The sequence below is a fragment of the Pan paniscus genome, chromosome 6 (assembly GCF_029289425.2).
Source record: "Pan paniscus chromosome 6, NHGRI_mPanPan1-v2.0_pri, whole genome shotgun sequence".
NCBI classification, from domain to species: Eukaryota; Metazoa; Chordata; class Mammalia; order Primates; family Hominidae; genus Pan; species Pan paniscus.
In genome coordinates, this window is record NC_073255.2 from 49,164,795 (window position 1) to 49,189,632 (window position 24,838).

The 24,838-nt window shown below is 57.0% G+C and overlaps 1 protein-coding gene across 8 annotated transcripts in view; it reads right to left on the minus strand.

The window, feature by feature from the left end:
- The window catches only part of CAMK2B (calcium/calmodulin dependent protein kinase II beta), a 109,612-nt gene that overhangs the window by 36,278 nt on the left and 48,496 nt on the right, over positions 1-24,838 (minus strand). For all 8 annotated transcript variants that reach the window (XM_055115896.2, XM_034964028.3, XM_034964022.3 and 5 more), the window contains exons 3-5: positions 10,982-11,041; positions 6,861-6,915; positions 1,927-1,992 (exon numbers count right to left, since the gene is read on the minus strand). Coding sequence is in view for 7 of the 8 variants with exons in the window: in XM_034964028.3 (XP_034819919.1) it covers positions 1,927-1,992; positions 6,861-6,915; positions 10,982-11,041 (181 nt within the window). In the remaining variant the exon portion in view is untranslated. The remainder of the gene's footprint in view (positions 1-1,926; positions 1,993-6,860; positions 6,916-10,981; positions 11,042-24,838) is intronic.

A 24,838-nucleotide genomic window follows, 5' to 3' on the forward strand; every position in this document is an offset into this window, starting at 1 on the left:
GGGAGGCTCTAGGAGGCCACATGCCCCCACCCTTGCCCAGCATCTGTCCACCCCTCAGGGCACTCCATCCATCCCAGGATCCCACCTGCCCCGGCAGGTGTCTGGATGGGCCACCAGGGACCCTCGAGTCCACCTGGCCAGCAGGTAGGCAGCAGCAGGCTCTGTGACATATCTCACCCCAGAAGCTCAGAGCAGGGGGACAGGGCTCCGTTCCACTTTCTATTTGTCTTCTAAGTAGAATATAAAGGAAAACCTCGTCTTCCTCCGCTCCAAGGGCACAGGCCTCTCCAGGCTGTTCTGCAAACTACAAAGTCCCTCCTCAAGGATCCTTAGAAAAGAAGCCAGTGTCTCGAACCCCACAGAAGTCTGGGGCCAAGAGACTCGCCAGCTTTGTCCCTCTCCCTGCCCAGCTCTAGGGGAGGCCCAGTGGCACCAGAGCTGCTCACACTGCCCATCAGGGATGCGGGCCATGTCACGATGGGCAGTTTCCTACTGGTGCAGAGGCAAGTCACATCAAACTACTTCTGCTACTTAAAAAAAAATTCATTTTTCTGGATCAGAAAAGTAATACATACTCATTTTAAAAAGAGGTTTTTTTTTTGTTTTTTTTTTTTTGAGACAGAGTTTTGCTCTTGTTGCCCACCCAGGCTGGAGTGCAATGGCGCAATCTCAGCTCACCGCAAACTCCGCCTCCTGGGTTCAAGCGATTCTCCTGCCTCAGCCTCCCGAGTAGCTGGGATTACAGGCATGTGCCACCACGCCCAGCTAATTTTGTATTTTTAGTAGAGACGGGGTTTCTCCATGTTGGTCAGGTTGGCCTGGAACTCCCGACCTCAGGTGATCCGCCCACCTCGGCCTCCCAGTGTTGGAATTACAGGTGTGAGCCACCGCGCATGGCCTAAAAAGAGTTTTTAAATAGACAAAGATACAAATTTAAAATCATCCACAATTTCACCACCTAGCGAGGTCCTCCGTTAGCCTTATTTATGTATTTATTTTTTGGAGACAGGGTCTTGCTCTGTCACCCAGGCTGGAGTGCAGTGGCACAATCTCGGCTCACTGCAACTTTGAACTCCTGGGCTCAAACCATCCTCCCACCTCAGCTTCCCAAGTAGCTGATGTGCATGTGTGCCACCATGCCTGGCTAATTTTTTTTAAGTTTTTGGTAGAGAGGGGGTCTCATTATATTGCCCAGGCTAGTCTCAAACTCCTAGCCTCAAGCAATCCTCCTGTCTTGGCCTCCCAAAATGTTAGGATTACAGGTGTGAGCTACCATGCCTGGCCTCAGGTTTTTTTTTTTTTTTTTAAATACACATCTCTGTGGCAAAGCAGGGTGCGCAGAGCCCAGTGGGCAGGGAGTAATGCTGTCAGCTGTCCCTGAGGTGAGATGTACTGTTACGAGAGACATCCTTGTCAGGTGTCAGGGTGGCATCTGGCCTGGGCCACAGCAGGCTACCAGTGGCCTATGCTTCCAGGGACAGGGCCCTGTCACCTCCCCAGCTGACATCTGCCATCCCTCAATCTGGTCTCCAGCAGCCGGGCCACAAACAGCCATCTCTGAGACCATCTGTCCCTCTTCATCCCCCCGGGGAGGGCCGGCCTTGTGGGAAGGGCTGCCTAAGGGTCCACGGGAAGCCCCACCTGGATAGAGCCCAAGTTCCTCCATTCCATCCTCACACTGGGAGGCCCACAGACCGAGGGCCAAGCCCTCTGAACCTGGCCTTGGGCGTGGAGGGGAGGTGGCCTCTTGGCTCTGCGCTGAGGTTACAAGTTTCCTTGGGCTTCATGCCCATCGCTCTGGGGTGTGGGTGAGCAGGGATGCTCAGGACCAGACGTGGGTTAGAAAGAGCAGCAGGAGTGGGTGAAGGAGGGATGGTGAGGGTATAAAGGAAGAGGGGCAGGACAGCGTGAGGGCTCTGCACCCACCTGGCATCAGCCTCGCTGTAGTACTCTCTCGCCACAATGTCTTCAAAGAGCTCCCCACCAGTGACCCTATGGGAGAAGCATGAAGGGGTCACAGATTCTGGAGACCCCTGTCACACTGCACTGTCACCTCCATTACTACCACCACCACCATCACCACTATCATCACCATCACTCCCATCATCACTAATGTCACCATCACCAGCATCATCACAATCATCATCACCAGCATCATCACAATCATCATCACCACCACCAACTACCATCATCACCAACCACCATCACTATCACTACCACCATCACCACCAACCAACATCACCATCACCACCACCATCACCACCAACCAACATCACCATCACCACCAACCAACATCACCATCACCACCACCACCACCACCAACCAACATCACCATCACCACCAACCAACATCACCATCACCACCAACCAACATCACCATCACCACCACCATCACCACCAACCAACATCACCATCACCACCACCATCACCACCAACCAACATCACCATCACCACCACCATCACCACCAACCAACATCACCACCACTACCACCATCACCAGCATCATCACCACCATCACCACCACCACCACCATCACCAACCAACATCACCACCACCATTACCATCACCACCACCACCACCATCACCATCATCACCATCACCATCATTACCACCATGACCATCACCAACACCACTACCACCATCACTACCACCATCACCATCACCAACACCACCACCATCACCACCATCACCATCACTGCCACCACCACCATCATCACTATCACCATCACCACCATCACACCATTACCATTATCATCACCACCACCACCATCACCAGCACCACCACCTCCACCGTATTACCATCACTTGGGACTGACAGCTTACTAGTGCTTACTTATCTATAATGACATTTAACATTTCAGTCCTCACAACCACTCTAGGACTTTGGCCACGATTATACTCCATTTTTATGGATGAGAAAACAAATTTCAAAGATTTGGTGACTTGCCCAGAGTGGGCAGCACAGGAGCTTTGTCTCAGGGTCTGCATTGTTACACCCAGGCCTTGTGACTCAAATTCCAAGTCTGAGAAGATCTGGTTTCCCCTCCTCAATACTCTCCCACCCCCACTTAGGGCCAGAGTGGTGGCCCTCGCACAGGATCAGAGCCTAAAGACACGGTGCCTAAATCTGGTCTCCTTGGTGGCCCAGGGTCTTGAGGTGTTCGAGGTCCCATCTCTAGGAAGAGAACAGAGATGACAGGCAGAAGGGAGGTCTCTGCCCACTCTCCTGCCCTGTGTCTCCACCCAGTGAGTAGTCATTGGGCCCTATGGTCAGGATAGACCCTGTGAGCAGAAGCCACAATCTGAAGGGCCTCTGGGAGCCGGGTAATGTGGGCATGGAGCAAAAAGGTGGAGGGGCTGGATGCACGGCAGGGGAGTAGGACGGAGCCCTCTGCAGGTCTGCCCAAGCCCCTCACACACTTAGCCCGCTTGAGTCTGCTGGTAGACTCCCCTAGAAGCTGTCACCCCTGAGAAGGTTAGGGTCTCTGCTCCCACACCACTTCCTGTGACCCTATGTGTGGGGCAGGCCTGTGGGGTCCGAGCCCCTCCTCTGCCTCCACACCCTCTTTTCCATCCCCCCGCCTGCTCCACTGCACTGCCCAGGTGCTGTGGTTTCTCTATCTGCCTGGCAGTTTTCCCCATTGGTTCTGGAATGTAGGGCTTAGGTCTTCCTCATTTTTGGGCCCAGCACTTGGGGCTGGGCTGGTCCATGGCAGGGAAGACCCAGGGAGTGGATCTGTTGAACATGTGACCTTGGCACATGTGGGTGCTCTCTCAGCACTGGAGAAAAAGAAAAGTGAGCATGTGTTGAATGTCAGCTCACCCCTGCTCCAGCTAAACACATGCCCTGATGATCCCATTGAATCCCCTCAAAATCCTTCAAGCAATGTGAGGGTGAAATGCACTGGGAAGACACCCAAGTCCCTGGCACCTAGCAGGGCATTAAAGGACTGGGTGTTCCCTTTCCTTTCCCCATTTTTCTGTCCAGGCTGGGGGCTGGGGGCAGGGGCTCTGCCTCTGTTGCCTGTCTGGTTCTGCTGTTCTGTGTCCCCGACCAGCACCTGGCATGTGACCTGGAGCTCTGCTCACCCTCACTCACTCCTCTGCCTGCCTCTCCTCTCACTCCTCATGGGCCAGCACATTTCTACAGCCAATCAACCACCACACCGACCACAAGGAAACAAAACAGTGTTGACGGGGCCCTTCCCAGGGTCATCTGGCCGGGCTCCTGAGCTTGGCCTGTCCATGTGAGGGTGTGTGTGTGCATGTGTTCACATGTGTGGGTGCCTGTGTGTGCCCTTGTGTACATGTATACTGGCTTGTGCATGTGAGCACATGTGCATGTGTGTCTGTGTGTCTGTCTGTACCTATGTGTGCCCATGCGTGCATTCATGTTCATGTATATTGTTTTGCATGTGTGCCTGTGTGCATGTGTGTACAACTGTGTGCCTGTGTGTGCCCTTGTGCACTTGTAGAGCAGTTTGTTCATGCGCACACATGTGTGCATGTTTGTACATATGTGTGCTTGTGTATACATGTGCATTGGGCAGGAGGATCAAAACCCACATCTAGCCCAGGCAAGGGCCTGGCATGCCCCAGTGTTGTGCTATAACTGTTTAGGTCTTGGCACACACTGAACACAGATTAGGCTCTGCAGACGCCGAGTCCAGGCACAGAACAGTGGCTAAAAGGCCTTACGGTCTTGAGCCAGGCCTGCAGCCCAGAGTCCCTCCAAGGGGTGCCTCACTAGGGCTGATGCCAGGCCCTCTGGTGTGCTCTGTGTGCTCAGGAAGCTGTAGTTTGGGCTGGTGGGCACCTGGGACTCCCTGGCCAGGGCCATCTAGTGGTTCAGTTTCAGGGAAGGGAGTTTGCTCCTCCACCCACGTTGGTTGCTGTGGGGCGTTTGGGAAACTCAGTGCTGGCCCAGGAGGGACACAGTCCGGGAAGGCACACATATGACTCCATGGCCCCCTTTCCTTAGGCTGTGGGGGACACGTGGCTGATTCTAGGCTTCAGCCATGGCGCCTATGGGAGCTTCTGTCCTCTGGGCGTGCAGGTGTGTGTGAGACCCTCTACTCCCAGGCCTGGTTCTCAAGCCCTGTGACATTCCCAAGCAAGGGGAGTGGGGATATCTGTCAATCCCCCAGAATCCACAGAGTTCCCAAACTACTATGGGGCCTCAGGGCCTCCTGAGGGCAATGCCAGCCAACTCCAGAAACTGCTGTCCTGGCCCTCTGCTGGCCTGGAGGCTGGCTGAGGCACAGGGGCCATGGAGGTTGGTGGGGAAGACAAGGAGGGTCCTTCCTGACTCGCCAGCCAATCTCCTCTTCCCAGCCTGCCTCAGGGCCTCCAATGACACCTGCCTGGCATGTGCGTGGCAAGGCGGGAGACATGAGAGTCTCTCAAATGGGCACACACACATGCACGAACACGCCACCCTTTCTCCTCCTCGGCTCCTGTAACACATGCAGCCATCTGTTGGCCACCAAGGGCCCTGGACCTGACCACTCCCCACCCCACAGTCTCCATTTCCTGGGAAAAGAGGCTGGTGGAGGTGTGCTGGGGCACACAGGTGTGGCAGCAAGCCTGCCAGCTCCCCAGGGCCACAGGACAGACGTTTCAGGACACAGCCTCAGCCAGGCAGTGGCAACTGTGTCCTGGGTCAGCCCCAGTCACCTGGCTGGTGATTTGAGTTGGTGTCTTGTGGAACATGCAGGGGAACCTGAGAGGTGGCCAAGCCCCTGCAGGGACAGTCTCAGCTTCTCTAGGCCAGAGAACCTCACACGGACAGAGGCCTCCTCAGGCCTACATGTGCCATGGCCTGACGTCTGTCACTTGAGGAAGGAGGAGCTGAGAGGGCAGCCCCCACGCAGGCGCGTCCTATCTCTGCTCGGCCTGCACGCTCACAGCAGCCATGGGGAGGGCCTGGGGTAACCATGGCAATAGCACCAAGGCTGGGCTTCTCTGGCTGTGTGGCCGCCTGGAGGCCACAGGGGCAGGCTAAGGCCTATGGGCCCTTGCCCAGGTCAGGGTCCTGGAACAGCACTGACTCACAGACAGCTAAATATAGCGCTGCTTAGCAGGAACTGTCAAAAGTGAGGGAGATGAGATCACTGCTTCTAAATCCGGCAGGAAGTGAGAGGCGGCAGCGGCCCCAGACACCTTCTCACTGAGCTACTGCACACACACTCATGAAACACTCACACATGCACATTCATGCAAACACGCACATACACATGCATGCACACATGCAAACATGCATGCATACACTTGTGCCAGTGTACCCACATGCACACACCTCCACACGCTCACTCATACATTCACACAATACACATGCACATGTATGCACATCCCCATCCATATGGACCCTGATTTCATGTGCTCACGCGCCCCCACGTGCAAACACCCACACACATACATACAGGTGCACATGCTCACATTTCACAGCCACACTCATAAACACACACATGTGCACTCACGCCAGCCAGTGGTGCCCCAGTCCAGCTGGGATGAGGGCACCAAGGAAAGGAAGGTGAATGCAGCTGCTGACTGACTATTCCTCTGGGGTCCACCCACCCACTGCCTCCAGTGTGCCCTGTTCTGTGTGGAGGAGAGGGGGAGTCCAGGATGTCAGCCCTGCCTCTGTGGGCCTCAGTAACCCTAGTGCAAAGCAAATGAGGAGAGGCGAGGGAAGCTAGGCCGGGCACAGCTTGGAGCAAGGGGACCAGCAGCAGAAGCACACTCAAGGGAGTGGCCAGCCCACGGGTAGAGACTATTCCCTGGGGCTGGGGAGGCTGCAGATCCCACCCTGAGCCAAGGCTGGGAGTGAGTGCAGTGAGAGTCCCCAGCTCTGGAACTTACAGATCGAAGACCAGGTAGTGGAAGCCCTCCTCGGAGATGCTGTCGTGGAGACGCACTGTGGGGACAGAGAAGCCATGAGGGGCTGGCAATAGCCCAGGACACACCTCCTGCCTGCCTCCGTACCTGTCCAGGCACACCACCAGCGGTGTAAGCCCTCGGGCTGCCCAGAGGATCGGGCTGGGTAGGGCCCGGGTGGGCAGGCCAGAGGGCAGGACTGAACAGAGTGCTTTGGGCCCTGCGGGCCAGCTGGCCACCCAGCGAGCACCCACAGGGCCTCAGGGCAGTGCCACTGCCCTCAGCTGCCAGTGCCTCACCCTCCGCTGCCAGTCTGGTCACCTGTCTCCTTTTGCCAGAGAGAGACCAGGTCCTTTTGGTCCCAGCCTGGGCCTCAGCTGCTCCCAAACACCACGGAGATCAACAGGAGGAGCTCACACCTCCAAACCCCAGAAAGGAGCTGCCGTGAAGCTCCACATGAGGAGAAGCTGGGACAAAAACCACTCATTATTCGCCCTGGGTCTTCCCAGGGCTGCCTTCTGCCTTCAGGCTCTGTGTCTCCGCTGTGTCCTGCCAGCACAGGCTGGCGGCAGGGTCCCTGCCTGATGCAACATCATCCAAAGGTTTGGGCCCTGAGCCCCAATTCCAGAGCTGGCATGGTCAGCAGGATGGACCACCATCATTCCCTCCTTCCTCCTTGCACAACTTCCCATGACAATCTATGTGCAGCGTGCCTGGCCCTGGAACTCTGCCTGGCGCAGGGCAGGAGCTGGTCAGGATGTGATGAATGAACAAGCGGATGAAGAGGCGAGGGAACAGTGAGTGATTTCAGCACAAAGCAAGCAACCTCAAGGCCTGCTTTTCCTTGAGCTGGAGATGTGCCCTGTACTAAGCAGCAAATATTTTCTAGGAATGACTCATTTTGGACACTCTCCCACGTGCCGATTCTGATGATTGCTAGAACAACGAGGACGACGACAGCCAACACGCTAGGGCTGTTCTAAGCGCTTTGTGTGTGTTATTTCATTTAACCTTCCCAACCACCCCGAGAAGTTACAGATGAGGAAGCTGAAGCACAGGGAGGTTAGGTAAGCAGCTGATAGTCGCACAGCTCACAAAAGGCAGAATAGGGCTGTGGACTCAGCGGGCAGTCTGGCTTGAGGGCCTGCACTGCACCAGCCTTATTCCCTCCAGTCCTCAAGTCCTGGAGAGATGAACCTCTGAGGTGTGGCTCTCCTCTACCACTTGAGACTGGGCCACAGACGCTGAATGGGTAAGACAGTAAGACGTAGCCACCTTCTCCTAGGTTCGCAGGTCCCTGGGCCTCAGGCACAAGCAGCCCCTTCCTTGCATGCTCCGGCGCTGTCCCAGTTTCTAACTGGCTGCCAGTGCCCTCCCTCCTCTGGCTCTGGTTCTCCCAGGGGCCCAGCCTGATAGCGTCCTTACATCCAGGAACTCCATGTGGCTTCTGGGGCCTAGGCCTCACCTTGCAGATTGCTGGACTCCAGCAGCCCCATACCAATGGCCCTCCTAGCTCCTAAACCTCAGGCAAAATGCCCTCCACCAAGGGCAGGCCAGGCCCCAGAAGCCTCCACAGAATCAGAAAATATAGGGCGAGCCCAGCCCCTGCCACTTGCACTGGCTGTGTGACCTGGGGCAGGTTGCTCAGCCCATCTAAGCCTCAATCTGCCCCTCTATGAAATAGGATAAATAGCACCTCTTCACAGGGTGGCCGTGAAGATCAATTATGTAACCTTTGTGGTGCTCTGAGACAGTGAGCACTAGGTAAACCACAGTTCTGTGACCATCATCACCTGAGTGTGAAGAATCCCAGGTGACCAACACTCAGCACCCGGGTCTGGGGCCCACTTAAGAGTCCTGGGGTTTTTGCAAGCCCAGTGCAGAAAGACCTGCTCCACTTCTCTGCCTCAGGCCCAGCAGCCCAGCCTTCTCCTCTCTGCCCCCACCAAGCCCCATTCTCAAAGAGCAAGGTATTCCCCAGACCATGTCCTGGGTCAGCACCCTGGGCAGAGGGCAACTCTTACCCACCGGGGCTGTCTGTGAGCCGATGCTGGCCTCTGCCAAGCAGGGACTCCACCAGCTAAGGCACTCATCTGAAACCAATGTCCCCTTTCCCTCTCACCCCTCTCTGGCTGGCTTCTGTCCCAAGAGCAAGGATGCCCTCTCACTAGGTCCCCTGGACCCTCTCTTCACTCCTAGGCTCCCATTCTACCCAGGCTGGCCTCTGCGTCCCTAAGACATGGGAGGCCCACCAACATCCTGCTTCTAGGACTTGCCTGTGAAATCTCTGGAGTTAAAAAGCTCACCCCTCCCCACTCCTTTCCAGTGGGGGCTGCCCAATAAGCCCAGTTGGGGGCCCAGCAGGCTGGCCCCTCTGAGCTGCCCCACCTGGAACATGCTTCATGAAAATCACACACTCAGAGCAGAGGTGGTCCCAGGGGCCATGGAGGAGATGCCCCCCGCAGAACCCCCATGGGCAGCTCCAAGGGAGGCCCTGTCATCTATGAAGGTACCTCACTGCTCCCTGGGGGCGCTGCAGGGCTGATCTCATGGTGGGGGCTGCCCCTGCCCTCAGGCGCCCACCTCCCCATGCAGGCCTGGTGGGGTGGGGCAGAGGCAGATGGGCTCCGGGGTGGCAGCTGGTGGGGGAAATCCCACCTCCTCGGCAGGAAGCAGGTTGCTCAGGCCAGATGGAGCACTGGGGGTCTGTGTGGGGAGTCTGGGCCGTATGCATGTGGACACTTTAAAAAAAAAAACATTTTTAACTTTTTAAAAATAGTTATATACTTATTTTAGTGGTTTAAAAGAAAACCTAACTGGCACATCAGACAGCAAATTCACAGACAGGGCTAAGTAAAAAAGTGAATTGTCAGAAAATCTATTTAAATAAAAACAGTAAGCAAATAACACTGTGGGCAGCATACAGAGGTGGCAAACAAATAAAGTCCTGGGTTACTAAGAGGAACCAGGGTGAAGAGTCCAGTCTGGATGCAGTGGGTTGGTGGGCAGCGGCGAATCTCGCCAGGGGCTAAGCTGCAGTAGCAGGACCCTGAGAGCCCGCCTGGGGCTGCAGCCTGGCCCCGGGCCCTGGAGTTGGGGCTGCCGCTTTCCATGCTGGGGTCCTGCTGGGTCCAATGGGGCACCTGCCCCTCTGCCCAGCTCATTGGTGAAGCATCAGATGAGGCAAGGTGGTTCCAGCCCCCTAAACCAGGTGATGAGGGTTCGGTGACCTTCGGAGCCAGGCCCAGGTGAGTGTGTGGATGCCCCAGGCTCCTAAACAGGCTCCCGGTCCCCAGCTGTTCCTTTGGAACAAGCATGCCTGGGCTCCTCCTGGCATAAGTGAATCAGAGCTTTGGAGGAAAGGGCCCCAAATCCACCTGACAGCTCCCCAGGTGCCTCCGAGGCCAAGAGCGGCTGCCATCCCCAGGGCGTTTCCTGGCTGCTCCCCGACAAAGGCAAGGCCTGGGCTCCAGGCTCCAGATACCCCCGTGGAGCAGCTGACTCTGGGCCAGGGTCACTTGACCCCAGACCGTAGTTCCAGAAGCCCTGGGCCAGCGCAAGAAAACAGTCAGGGGCTCTCAGCCCGAGGACAGCATGTGCTGGGGTCTTTGGTCAGTCTTTCTTTTCCTTGTAATTGGGCCATCTTGTGGCTTTTCTTGAGGCCACAGAATGTTGGGGCCCCTGTGTGTTCTCAGCAGAATGGCGGCTCAGAGTTATGGGGGTCACATGCTGGGCACTGGCTCAGCAGAGGGCTCTGTGAGGAATGTGTCCTTTACCTTCCTCTGCACCAATGCCACCGACAAGACCCAAAGGACAGAGTGGGGTGGGGAAGGGACCTGTCCAGTCGGGTGGAGCTGGGCACCCAGAGCCCCGCCTTGGGGCTGCCCCGGCTCTGAGCACCCCCGGGAATCATGTCACATACGACAAAGTCCTCAAGGTCAGGGGAGAAGAGGGGGTGTTCTCAGGGGCTTCTGGTGGGATATTTCAACAGAGAAGAAAAGGAAGTCTTTCTGCATCTCTTTGAAAGTCTGATAGAGAAACCGGAATGGGCTGCTGTCCGGGAGAAGGTGGGGACCCATCCCCCCTCCCTACCCCAGGCTGCTCACCGATGTTGGAATGCTTCAGAAGGCGGCAGATCCGAGCCTCTCTCTCCAGCTTCTGGTGATCTGGGGGACAGGAAAAACAAGGCGTCACCTCCTGCGCCAGCAACTAGTGGCCCACGGATCGTCCATGTCAGGAGAGGCCCACAAGGGTGTGCCAGGGCCTCTGACGAAGAGAGGAGTGGTTGTGACCCCACAGTGAGTAGTTGTGCCCCCGCCAAGGGAACACCCTTCGTGGCAACCCCTGGGCCACTGGTGGCAAGGCTGGGGCAGGGACCAGCCGGCTTGTGTTTGGGATGGGTGGAGAGGCCCATTCGGGTAGTGAGTGCTACTAACTCGGGGCTAAAAGTTTCCCTGGATGATTCTAAGTCAGCGGTGCACTGATTTAGTCCTCCACTTATTTGTCCTAATTCCATACTCTTTGGAGCTTTTGGCTGAAGCCAAATTTGTTCTTCCGAGGCAGGGGAGGGGCTGTCAGAATGGGGCCGGGAGGGGGTGAGGGCGTGCCCCAGAGCCCGGCTGGCAGGAGGAGGAGGGGAAAGCCTCAGAGAGGCCTCGCCTGGGGGATAGGAGTACACTGGTGGTGAAGCAGGAGGTGGCCCCTCCTGCCCTGGCCACTCTCCTCCCACCCCACAAGGTGCGGGGCCCAGATCCCCGGACACCGGAGGCGTGGAGGTGACTGGTGCCCCTTGGGTGGCCCCTCCACTGGCCCCCAAAGGATGGAGCAACTTATCTGCCAGAAATTTTACATTTCAAATAGAGGCAGGAGGCTTTTAAAAACTGATGGAGATTGTAATAGCAAAACCCAAAACCCCACACTTCCACTGACAGAGGGAGGACTCCATGCGCTACAGTCACACAGGGTCCCATACTGCAATGCATCAAAGCCCTCCGCCAACCCCCACGTGCGGGTAGCACCCACATCCGAATAGTGTGGAGGGAACGAGCAGCAAAGGAGGACCCACAGTGTGCTCTTATTTACACAAAGGTCGAAACTAGGCAGTCGGTGGGCACTGCCACACGTGGGGAGCTGCGAGGAAAGGCCAGTGCATTTCAGAGTTCAGGACGTGACTGGGGAGGGGGCATCAGTGTCTGGAGCCCCCTCTACCTGCCCAGTGCTGAGTCCCACCATGGGAAAGGTGAGCAGGGCCTGGGGGCACATAATTAATACACAAGACAAGACCTCAGGGATGCCTCCTTTGCCAGGAATGCCCAGTAGCACCCAGTAGCAGGGAAAGAATGAGGCTGCAACTTCACAATCATCCTTGGGAAGCATTAAAACCTCTGATCCCCGTGCTTGGCAGAAACTTGTCCACCTGCAGGAAGGGAGGACTGGCTGAGTCATGTCTGGGGTTAATTCCCCTGGAGCAGGTGTGGTGGTGGCAGCCTGGGGGTACAGGATATGCCTGCAAACACCCATATGTCTTGAGTGAGAAAGCCACACCTACAGATGGGAAGGTCTCTGGGAGCGGCATCCCCTGGCTCCCCCCTCCCAGGACAGGCATTCGTCTCCCTGCCCTGGCCACCTGGCTGCCATCTGCTTCAAGCCCAGCCGCCTGGCATCCCACGAGAGGGATTCAGAGGGATCTGGCAGAGCCTCCAGGTGGCATGGAGGGAGTCAGACCCCATCCCGCTGTTTTGCTGGAAGCCCAGGGCATACCTGCTCCCTCTCCCACCTGCACACCCAACTCAGCAAGCACTGCACGGTCTTCCAGAATACTCCAGTCCCTGCTCCCCCTCCCTCCCCTCTCCCCTCCCACTGAAGTGGGAGCTGAGGTGCCAGGAGCCTCAGAGATTTGTGATGGCGGAACTGGAACCAGCCCAAGTGTCTGTCAGCATCAGAATGGAAAAATCAAACATAGTCACAATAGAATACACATGGTGTGGGCTCCGTTTTCCTATCTGCATGGAGCTCAAAACCCAGCAACACTGGACATACCTGGGGAGGGGAGGGGTCCATGCACAAGGCCTGGCTCCAGTGGAAAGCAGGGCACCAACTCTTGCAACACCCCCGACCCCCATCCCTCTGGGGTGGGAGGAGGGAGGCTCTCAGGGTGCAGGACGGTGAGTTCAGGGGGTTATTGTTTTCTTTCCTAGTATCTTTTTTAAACTGATTGTGAACATTTTTCAGACTTAGAGAAAAACTGCAACAACAGTACAGAGCAATCGTGTACAGCACTTCTGTACAATCTCCCTGCCCCGCCCCTGCTTCCATATAACACACTCACTTCTTCTGACGCGTGTGTAACACCAGGCAGCACGCAGGTGCGTCTCATAAGGAGAGGGTGTCCCTTCCATAATCTCAGTGCAGGTCCCAGATTCAGTAAATCGAATGCAGATATGACACTCATGTCTCTAAGCTACAATCCACGTTCCACCTTTCCAACTTGTCCCAATAAAGTTGATGGCTAATCTTTCCCCAGGACAGGATCCAAGCCCAGGACCACACATCGCCACGGGACGTGTGGGCCAGAGCCAGGCTGAGGGAAAGGAGGACCTAGGAGGGAGATGCGGTGGAACCAGGGCACGTAGTTTCCTTTTGAAAAATTGCCTGATTAGAGTTAAATCAATAAAATCATAAATCCAAATCAGGAGAAAGATGCAATTATGAACGCATTCTCCTGGGACACAGATAATTTATATGCCTGTGTTTCATTACTGAAACATCGCCAAGAGCTGAGCCCCAGCCCAAAAATGATACCTATTCCTGAGCATGTGTTTAGGGAGATAATTATTTGTGTGGGGTAAAGAAAGGGCACCTGGCTGTCCAGTCCTGGCACCAGGTGTCCACTCGTGGTGGCCATACAGGTTGCTGACTGGTCCTCCTTCTGTAACGCCCACAACAGCACCTCGACCACCTCCTCCCAGCAGCTGCAGTAAGTTAGAGCTCAGAGAGCCGCTTGGAAACCATAAACCATGACACACGATCTAAGCTGGTAACACACAAACACACACGTCGTATAGAGTGCTTCACTCTCGGTGGCAGGATTATGGCTAATGTTGTTTTATTCGTTAACTTCCCCTCCCCCAGTTTTGACAGTGATCATGCGTTACTTCCATAATTTAGCAAAGCATTGTTTTTAAAAAAGATTTTGATCCTGTCTCCAGTGACCAAGCTACTGATTCAATATGACAAGGATGTTTCATAAAATCTGCTATGGTAGCATTTGCTCTTAAATTTTAAAAATTCGGGCAAAAAATAAATCTAAGCAGATATAATGTGACTCTGGATAGGACTGAGAAGCCACAAGAAGGAGGGGGCACAAGGAAGAGGCGTTCTCTCTCCACCTGGCTCAGACAGCCCCATCTCAGGGCAGGCCAGAATCCAGCTTCCTAACTCTGTGGACATACTATGATTTTCTTTCCACAAAACCAGGGACATTATTCTTGGCTTCCACATTAACACCGTAAACCCCTTGTCATGGACAAGGTTAAGTAAGTTAAATTGAACCCAATCCAGTGCATAAGAAATGTGCCCTGGCCCTAAACAGTACAGCGGAATCTGGGGGAACCTCCAGCTCGGTCTTATTCCCTGCCCCAGACAGTGGAGCAACCATATCTTGCTCATCCCTCCCTGCCAGCCTCATTCTGGGGGGCTCTGGTCCCCAGGGAACCTGCTGAACTCAGGAGACCAGAGCAGTGGCCACTGAGCAGGTCCCGAGGCCAGCAGGCCTGTGGCGAGAACACAGCCGGAAGTCTGCCAGCAGCGGCTCCCTACCTGCCCAGGGCCCCATCAATGCCCCCAGGACCCCCACGGGGCACCCCTTCCTGAAGGAGGTCCCAAGAGGCCTCCTGAGTGGCCAGCCCTGGCTATGCCCACTACGGTGATGTCCTTGTCAGGGCCAGGCAGTGTCACAGAAGTCACAGAAGAGGTGCCACACCTCTGCAGGTTGTGAATCCAATGACAAAGAAACCCCAAGAACCCACCCCATCCAACAGCCGGTGCCTGGTCAACTCCTCAGAAGGTGCTGAATCCCCTCTCCCCGTCGGCCAATGTCAGGCTCAGGCTCACGGCACCTCTACGTGCGCACTGGCTCCGGGAACTGCAGTTCCCTGTGATGCTGAGTTTTCCTAAAGGAGTCTAAGAACAACCTCTGAAATAGACCGTGGGACAGAAGGCAGGGGCTGGGGAGTGAGGACGCAGGCTGAGCCCCTCCCGACCTCCAGGGGACCTCACCCCATCAAGAGGAGACCCCTCTGCCCTCTTGCCCTCCCTCTTCTTCTCCCACCCCAAGACCCCTGGCCAAGGTCTTGGGGTTCCAGGGCAGACAGTCCCTGGGGCACAAAAAGCCAATGACAGCAGTGCCTGTGCCCCTTGTTACAGCAGAGTGATGAGCAGAGTGCTCTCAGGCCCTGATTCTGCCTGTGGAGACTCAAGAGGTGATGCTTCAGTGGGGTTTTAGAGGATGAGTAGGAGTTTGCCTACTCATGCTGGAAAAAGACTTGGTTCTCACACCCCCTCTGATGTGAAGCTTGGAGAGGGAACTCATGAGTTCAACCAGCTCCTAAATGCTTCGGCATCTTGCGAATCTGCACCCTAAACGGAGGCAAGGGCGTATGTGTGTGGGCCTGTATTTAAGCCAGAAGGTGACTGGCCCATTCAGTGTGGATGCCATTCTACACATGCGCACACGTGTGTACACATTTACACACCTGCTCCCCAAGGGGGTGGCTAAGAGAGACGCTGGCAAAAGCATTGCTATTTATTTCTTCTACCAGAGAAACATCCCACAGATCAAATACAGCATTCATTTATACCCCCATAAAAGCATTTATCAAAAAACCCCCAAAACAACAACAACAAAAAACCCCATAAACAATTGTCCTCAAAAAGATCAGGCTAAACCGGAGCCTGCAATTATCCGCCTGCCTGCTTAATTCTAATGATAGTGCGACATCCTCAGATTCCAGCCCTCGGGGAATGCCGAGCCCTGGGAGCTTTTCTAGGTGATTTGGCTACAATCTCTGCACAGAGCCCTGGCCTGCCGGCCATTCATCCTGCCAAACCTGCACCTGGGTGTCCCCCGAGGTCCGCACAACAGGTAGGGCCAAGTGCTGGGGCACAGGCAGGCTGGGGGCCACTGAAAGACAGGGAAGAGAAGCACCCCCAGCCGAGCCCTGCACAGCCGCGCTGAGCTCATCTTACAGCAGGCTTCTCACCCGCTCCCGCACACATCCCAGGACGCCGAAGACGCCCTGGACTGCGCAGGGCAGGCTGCTGGGCTGGGACCCAAAGCCAAGGCCTCTCGCTGAAGCGCAGGGGCTCTCTGTGATATGCCACTTGGTCTGCATTCCCTGCTGCTCTCTGAGCTGGTGGGTGGTGCCTGCCTGGTGGCTGCAGCCTCTGCTCAATGCCGAATCTGATATTTACAGCCTGCAGATGCTGGCTGTGGGGGCAGCAAGGCCGACATCACAGAGGAAGGGGAGACAACGCCACGCCAGTACCAGGAGGGGCTCAAGGGCCCAGGTGACAAGGTTCCCCTCCTCCCTCACCCCACAGCCTTCTCCAAAACACTGAGAGCCCAGCTGGTCTGGGTTACCTGCCTGCAGAGGCCCAAACAAAGCAAACCACTCATGCTCATGGGGAAAGACAAGGTCAGGTTATGCTTGCCTAGATGTCCAGCCTCTCAGGAGCAGGGACCACAGGTCCTCCACCAGCAGCCATTCCCAGATCCACAGGACCCCCGAAGCCTTGGCATGGAGCTCTGAGGGATCGGGTAGGGGAGTGGGGGCTCCTCCAAGCTGTTACTGTGCTGGTGGGTTGGCAGCTGGCACCCACCACCATGAAGGTGACAGGGCAGGGGCCACCTCAAGGTGCCCACAGCCAAGTGCGGGAAGAGACAGGACCGGGACATGGGCACAGCCACGTGACCCATCCTGGAGCACCTGCCACATGCCAGGCACTGTCTGTTCTGGGCACATTACAGGCATTAACCTATTTCATTCCAAAAATGCCCGGAAAGACCAGGAGTGGTGGGGGAGAGACTGCAAACCTCTCCTGGTGTGGAGGGAGCTCCTCCCCTCCTGCCACGCCACCCTCATCAGCATGGGAGCTGTTGGGTCCCCTGAGCTAAGAACAAAGAGAAGCCAGCTGAGGGCGATGGAAGAGATGGAGCTGATGGGAAGGATATTCACACCAACCCTGCTGCATCTGCAGGGTGAGGCACAGGGCAAAGATGAGGAAACTGAGGCACAGAGAGGAGCTCAAAGCTGCCAGGGCTGAAAGGGCAAGGCTGGGGGCCTGGTGGGGGCAGGGTAGCCTTCAACATCCCAAAGGCGCACTTGTGCATGGCTCCGGGGACCCCTCGTGTCCCAAGTGGACAGCACCCAGAGGCCATGGTGCGACCAGTGCCCCCCGTGGGGGAAGGAGGGTCTTACAGGACAAGTTAAGGTTACATGGTTTGGTAAATCATTGATGTCCGCTCCCATAATTTCCTCTTTCTTTCTCCAGAGCCAAGAAGGGGTCCGGGATGGAGCTGGCAGAGGCTTCTCTGCCCACCCAGGCCCCCTATGCCATCCTCCACCCTCCCAGCCCCTCCTCCTCCCTGGCAGTGGGTGACTCACAGCAGGGGGTGGGGGGTGGTGAGTGAGAGGAACCAGGGAGAAGGGGAACAGGAGGGCGTGGGTGGGCACCGGGCCCCCCGCCAGCCACCAGGAGAAACAGCAGAGCTGGCACCTCCAGGAGGACACTGCAGGGCACTGGGTGGGGGCGGCGGAGGGGCAGGAGGGGGAGGCACAAGGCCCACCCGTGTCAGGAGGGGATGCCTCCCTCTCGCCCAAGGGCCTCTGGAGTTGTCAGACCCAGAGACCGGGAGGAGGCCCACCGGGTAAGCTCTGTGCTGGCTGGGGGATGCAGCTGGGGCCACCTGGGACCACTGCCACCAGGGTCTGAGGGCTGAGGGGTGGGGCTCCCTAGGTGCCATGAGTCCTGCCCACCGCGTGGCCTGGGACAAGGGATGGCACTTCCCTGGGCCTCATCTGGAAGATGGCTGTAATAACGGTATCTGGCCCCAGGACTGTGCTGGACTGAAAATGGAATCGTGTGTGGAAATCCACACGGGCCTGGCACAGGGTGGGTGCTCAAGAACGTACCCCCCCCATTCCAGGCAGCTCTGCCTCACCCCGAGGGAGGTTGCCAGACCCCCCATGGGCCCATCACTGGGGGCCCCCCACTAGCACCAGCGCTCTCCACCCATTTCCTCATGCCTGGGAGGAGATCCTCAAGGACAATCCCTTCTGCTTGTCCACCACACAGCCCAGCTGGGGAGGGCACTGGGATGGTGCACATGGCAGAAGGGCTCTGCTCCAGCTGCCCTGGCCTGGAAGCAGTGGCTGGGGAGGGATGGGCCAGAAGCTGTGTACTGTGCCAGCGTCTGGTTCCTCAGGGCTGGGGCTACCTGGGGCTCTGCTCCTCCAGGCTAATCCACAGACCAACATCAAGACAGGTGGTCCACCTGTGCACTGGACTAGGGTGGCAAGGACATCAGACTCAGGGTTCTGACCCAAGCCTGAGGCTGTCTGGCTGAAGGTGCTGTGATGTCAGCGCCATGCTCCAGAACTCAGGCCCTACGCAGGGGCCTGCTATGGGATGTGGCACGCCACCAAGGCCTGGGCCAGGAAACTGGCTGCATCCAAATCCCACTTGGGGGCCTCAGTTTCCTCCCATGAAATGGATTCAGGAGATGCCCTGTCAAGTAGCGCTGTTCCTGTCCAGAGGACACTTCGAGGGCCACAGCACAGAGGGGCCCCCAAAGCCACCCCCCATCCCCACAGAGCTGGGCACACATCTGTTCAATACTCTGGACCTTGGTGGGGTCAGCAGCCCCTCCCTGCACTGTCAGTACGTTGGCAAGACCCATCAGCCCCAGGTGACCTGCACACCTGTCTCAGCGACCTGCACCATCAGAGGCATGAGAGAGCTTTCTAGACTTTTTCTTTTCTTTTCTTTTCTTTTTTTTTTGATGGAGTCTCTCTCTGTCACCCAGGCTAGAGTACAGGGGCATGATCTTGGTTCACTGCAACCTCAACCTCCCGGGTTCAAGTGATTCTCCCATGTCAGCCTCTCCAGTAGCTGGGATTACAGGTATGCGCCATCACACCTGGCTAATTTTTGTATTTTTAGTAGAGACAGGGTTTCACCATGTCGGCCAGGCTGGTCTTGAACTTCTGACCTCAGTTGATCCGCCCACCTCAGCCTCCCAAAGTGCTGGGATTACAGGCATGAGCCACCATCTGGCCCTCTAGACTCTTAAACAGCTCGCCAACATCCACATCAAACACCAGCCAGGCACATTCTGCACCCTGCCTGGTACCAACACACTTAACTCAAGCGTCCCAATTCACTTCAAGGCTAAACTTGACTGTGCTCGCACACTAGTGACAGAGTACTTGGGAGCCAAGCGCAACCCTGTGTGGCACTGAGCAGCTCGGCCAGAACCTGATAGGACATCCTGGGCCTTGACACCAGGCCAGTGGGGTCTGGCCTTTAATTCTGTTTGGCCATGTCCTGGCCGGCTCCTACAGAGTCTGGTGACAGAAAAGCGGGCATTTGCTGTGGGGTGGGGCAGGCAGAGGCCAGCTCACATCTCGGGGCCAGCATTTGCCAACCTGGGCTGCCAGCCAAGTCCCTTGGTAGCACTGACCTTGGATTTATTTGAGACCAGATTGGGCAGCTGGGTGGGGACGAAGGAGTGGCTTCCAGCAGCCCCTCTCCTCTGACTCTCCTCCCTGGCTGGTAAATGTGAAGTAGAACCAGTCCTGACCCCAAAGTCAGCTTGGGCCATGCGGCAGGGACTGCCCATCCAGTCTCAGGGTGCAGGCCGGTTTAGGGGCTGAAAGGAGGCCATGGGCAGATCCCGGCCATTCCTCCTAAAAGGAAAACTGCTCCTTGAGAATGACCCTATGAGTCCCTTCAGGGTAGTGACTTCTGTGTGCTGAGGACTGGCTCTGGGCAGGCCTGTGAGCTGCTCATGGCACCCATGAAACAGAGCTGTTGCTGCGTCACCCCAGCTTTCAGATGGGGGCACGGGAGCAAGGAGACTGGGTAGAAGTGGAGCTGGACCCCGTCACAGGAGGCCCCACTGGGAGCCTCGGGAGCAGCCCCCTCTTCATTTTCTTTCCGGTGGGACTTCTCGGAGCCCTTCAGATGCTGCCATAGTGGGCTGGACAAGCCTGCTCTCCCTCTGGAGATCTGGGGCGGGGAATTGGGGGGGGGTGGGCAGCGAGGACTTGGGGAGCCCAGTGGTAGGTCTGAGGCAGGAATAACCCCGGCCCAAGGTCTGGGGGCCAGGTCAGGATTCTCTGAGGGCAGCACAAGTCTACCAGAAAAGGTGAGGTGGTGTCGAAGGGGGTAGGCGGTGGAGGCAGACACCCCTCTCCTCCTGGGCACCCAGCACCTCTTGGGGTCCCAAGTGGTCCGGTCAGGCCTGTGCAGCCCCGGGAGGCTGAGCCATGTGATGAAGATGCAAGAGGGCGGCTCTCGCTGTGGCTTTCTGTGCATGTTTTGTTTTTAAAAGGCAACACAACAACCAGCAATTAACCCGCCAGCAGCTCCACCACCTGCAAGAAGCACCTGTGGACACATCCTGCAGCTGCCTGCTGCCTCAAGGTCAGGGCTCGCAGGGACCCTGGCAACCACGTCGGCAGCACCCTGCCCCTCTGCATGAACATGCATGACGGAGCTGGAGCCGAGGGCCTCGTCGCTATTTGCCAGCCATATGGGGATGAACATAGCCATTCTGGGAGCCCAGGCCAGGCCAGTGGCTGCAGTAGGGCCACTTCCAGGCTACACACTGGGGGGTCCACAGCATCTTCCCTCCATGGGGTCCACTTGGCCTTTCAGCTGGGGCCCCATTCCCAGTGCCCTTTTCAGGATCAGAACCATCCTCCAGCTTGCGGGGTGCAGCTCAGCTTTGAAACGGAGGTGTGGCTTGGAATTCCTTCCCTGTCACTGCCATGCTGTGGCATTTTGTGCAGGGCTATGGTTTAAGGCCTAAAGTTAAAGCCAACATTACGTGCTACCTTGACACCCAGTGAAACCAGGAAGGCCCTGAACAGCCTAGCTTCATGTCCCCCACCGGACTCTGCTGCTGTGGCTAAGTACCCACCCAGGCAAGCCTCCTCCCCACAAGGACCGGGCACAGCTCCTGCTTATGCCTGAGTAGTGAGATGCAGCTCTCTGCCAACCCATGGAATTATTCAAACCAGCCGAAACTGCCTCTGGTGGGAACCAGGGGCCACCTCACCTCGTTGTTACTCCAAAGCCTGCCTCCCCAGCCCCTGCCTGTTCACTGTGTCCTGAGCGCAGTATCCTCCTCTCTGGGCTCTGAGTATATGTGACAATAAAATGCCGTCCACTCATCCATCCAGTGCTGGGTGTCATGTGTTCAGTCATCCCCGTAACCCCAGGACAGGACTCCCGTGCTCACAAATGGGGTGAGTAGGAGGAGATTTAAACCAAGGTGCCTAGACTCTCCAGTCTAGGAAAACAACGGTGGCCCCCCACAGGGCAGGCACGGTGACAGGAGGGGCTTGCTAGGCCACCCCTCCCAGCCCTGGTGCGATGGGTCCTCCACCTGGGGTCCCCCCACCCCCGACACATACACGTCCCACCAAAGCCCATCTCTCCATAGACACCAGCTTGGCTTCCTCCGGAGACAGCCGGGACACTGGCTCAGGCCAGCCCCTGGGGGTGCAGGACCCACCCTGTCAGGGTCCTACTCTCAAAAATAAGGCCCAGACTCCAGGGCTGCACTCTTGACCACTGTGGCCTTATGTCCAGCCTCATCCTCTGCCCCCAACTCTGTCCATGTCCTTTTTGTCCTTTTCAGAGAGTGGACAGCTGCCCAGAGGTTCCCACTCATCCCTGAGCAGATGCCTGGGGACCCAACCCAGCCCGAGGCCCAAGGCCAGGGAGCACAGCCCAAGGCCAGGGAGCACAGCCCGAGGCCAGCGAGCACAGTCTGGGGCAAGCACTGCCACATTTTTTAAGGTATTGAGGAGAAAGAACAGAGAGGACTGTGCAACAGAAGCAAGTGGCCAGCAGTCCCGCACACTGCTATCAGGCCCTTTCCAGAATGCCCCCTACCACCTCCGGATGAGAGCATCTGCACACATCCGCCCTCCCCAGCAGGAGAGGCTGAGGCCCTCACATTCACCCATGGGGCTCTTCTAACCCCCACTAACCTCAATAAACCCTCCATGACCTTCTGTAGGCTAATCACTCCACACCGAGCTGGAGTCGGCGCTCCCCCAGGTGACATGCAGACAATGGAAACATCGTGACCTCAGAGCCGCTGTGCAGACCTGTCACAGGACTGCAGCTTCTGGCCCTGGGGACAGAGGACAGTGGCTGCCCACAGGGGAGACACACACCCAGGGCCCCCAGGACCTTCCAGGGCTCCCTGCAGCTGTTCCCCCTCGAGCTTTGCCCTGGATCTCCAGCTCTCCAGACTTTCCCATCAGCAGCCAGACCAGCACAACAGAGACCAAAGCTCTGCCATTCCCAAGCTCGGTTCCCACCCAGGCCTCAAACCCTCACCTTGCGGGCTTCCCCACTCCTGCCCAAGTCGTCCCGGGCACCTGGGCACTCCGAATCCCCTTCTCCTTCCATCGGTGGTCACTACCACTCCCCACCCAGCTCAGTCCTTAAGTGGAATCTTCAAAACACTCTTCTCCTCCCACCTGTTCAACTCTGTTTATTAAGGAGGTACTACGTGCAAAGCAGGAGGCCTGCCCTTGCTGGGCCTACAGTCCGCTGGCGGGTGGCCTGGAGGGAGCAAGGGGCGGTGAGCAGGAAGGACCAGGGGAGGGGGCTGTGCCCACACTGGCAGAACCAGGTCTTCAAACCTTGGGCCCACAGGCTGTGGGTTCAGCCATCTCCCCAATCCTCACTCACCTCCTGGAACCGGCAGAGCCTGGAAGTAAGGATCCCGCCAGATGTGGGAACTGTCAGTGCTAGAAAAGCCAGGCAGCATGGAGGGCAACCCTCCATCTATTTTACAGAGAAGAGGAGTGAGGCAGGGAGGGGATGGTCTTTAGGGGCCAGAATCCAGCTCCCAGGTCTCCCCTCTGCCAGGAGCCTTTTCTGCCACTGACAAGCCCCTGACTCTGCAAGATGAGTGGCTGGAAATTCGGAAGGACGCAAAGGGGTCCTCCGTGACAACTCCTCCCTTCCCCTCCCTCCCTTCCCTGGCTCAGGGGTTCCTCCCTCACCCCCTCCAAATGCCAACAGGGTGAGCCCTGCTCCTGCATCCAGTTCAGGATGCATTTGCCTTCCCCAGGGGTCATGGAGGCTCAGGAACCTGGCATTGGACCCTGACCGGCAGGTTTTGGGACTCGGTGTCTACACAGAGCCACACCCAGAACCAGAGAGCAGGAGGTCATGATGCTGCCCACCCTTTCTCCACCTGACAGATGGGGCCAGCAAGGGCCAGCACCCTCCGCGCAGCCCGGCTCCCTGTTCTCCTGGTCCTCTTCAGGGCCGCTTTCTAGAAGCCTTCGATTAAACCAATTCAGTTTCCAAACTAATGACAAAGTCCTGTCTCTTAACAGTCTGGCTGAGCATTGCCAGATAAAACACAGGGTGCCCAGTTAAATTTGAATTTCAGACAAAGGACAAAATTTGTTTTCGGTATAAGTTTGTCTCAATTTCAGATACACAACAAATAATTTTTAGTTTAAGTAAGTGTGTCCCATGCAATTTGGGACATACAGTGCTTATTTTACGTCTTTTGATTGTAAATCATACTTAATTGCTAAATCCAGCAGCCTAGCCTCGTTCCTTCATTGCTCCTAGGTGGCCCTCCCCCTGGGAGGGGCAGGCATGCGGTGCCCCCACTGAGCCCCCAGAAGGCCTGCCTCCCAGCTCCCCTAACTCCTTCTGTACCTGGATGCAGGGTCCCTTCCCCATAATCCCAATTCAGGGACCATCCCCATCCTGTTGAAGGCTGACCCTGGGGCAGGGGAGGGGGCGTTTCCCAGGGATTCCCCCAACTCCTGGCCACCCTCCAAATCCCTAGAGAGCAAACTTAAAGGCAGAGTGGGCCAAGAGTTCAGTGGGGGTCCAAGCTCTAAAGCTGTTCCCTCAGGCTGGAAGCCACCCAGGGAGGTTAGGGTAGGGAAGCAGAGGAGGTCTCCCAGCAGGGAGGAGGTGGGGAGAGAAGCCAGAGGGGAAAGAGGGGCAGGGGGAGGGGAGAAGAGAGGAGGGCAGGGCCCCTGAGCCGGGGAGGAGGGAAAGGGGCGGGTCTCCAGGCTGGGAGGGGAGGGTCCCTGGGCTGGGAGGGGTGCTGCTGCCACAGGCGCATGCTCAGCTGTCCCTGCAATGCGGCGCCTCGTCCTCTATTAACCCAGTTCCGCGGATTCTGCCGACCAGGCACTCATTATCCCCCTGAACAGGGGTCGTTTTCTGGCTGTGGATTGCGCGGGAGCCACAAGAAAACTGCAGTACCGGCTGCAGTAGGAAAGCCCCGGAGGCAGCCCCCGCCGCCACCCACTGCACAAAGGGGTCCCAGGCAGGCAGGCTTCTGGCTGGGGAAAGGGGGGGCGTGCAGGCTTCCCTGGGGTGCGGGCTCAGCCCCAGCCCCAATGATCAGAGACCTCAAGATGGTCCCTGTCCATCATGCCTTTGGGCAGGGAGTGTCCCCCCAAGACAGAAGGGTCCCTGGGGAGACCAGGTGCCCCAGAAAGGGAGCTGGGGTGAGCTGCGCATGGGCCTGCAGGCAGGAAGAGGACAGTGGTGATACTGATCTCTCTGTGGGGTGAGCCTCGGGCCTGGGAGGTGAGCCCCACTGGTGAGGTCAGCCCCACCTGGGAGCCCCACGCTGGCCCAACCCTCGGCCTGCCTCAGCTGGGTGAAATCTAGAG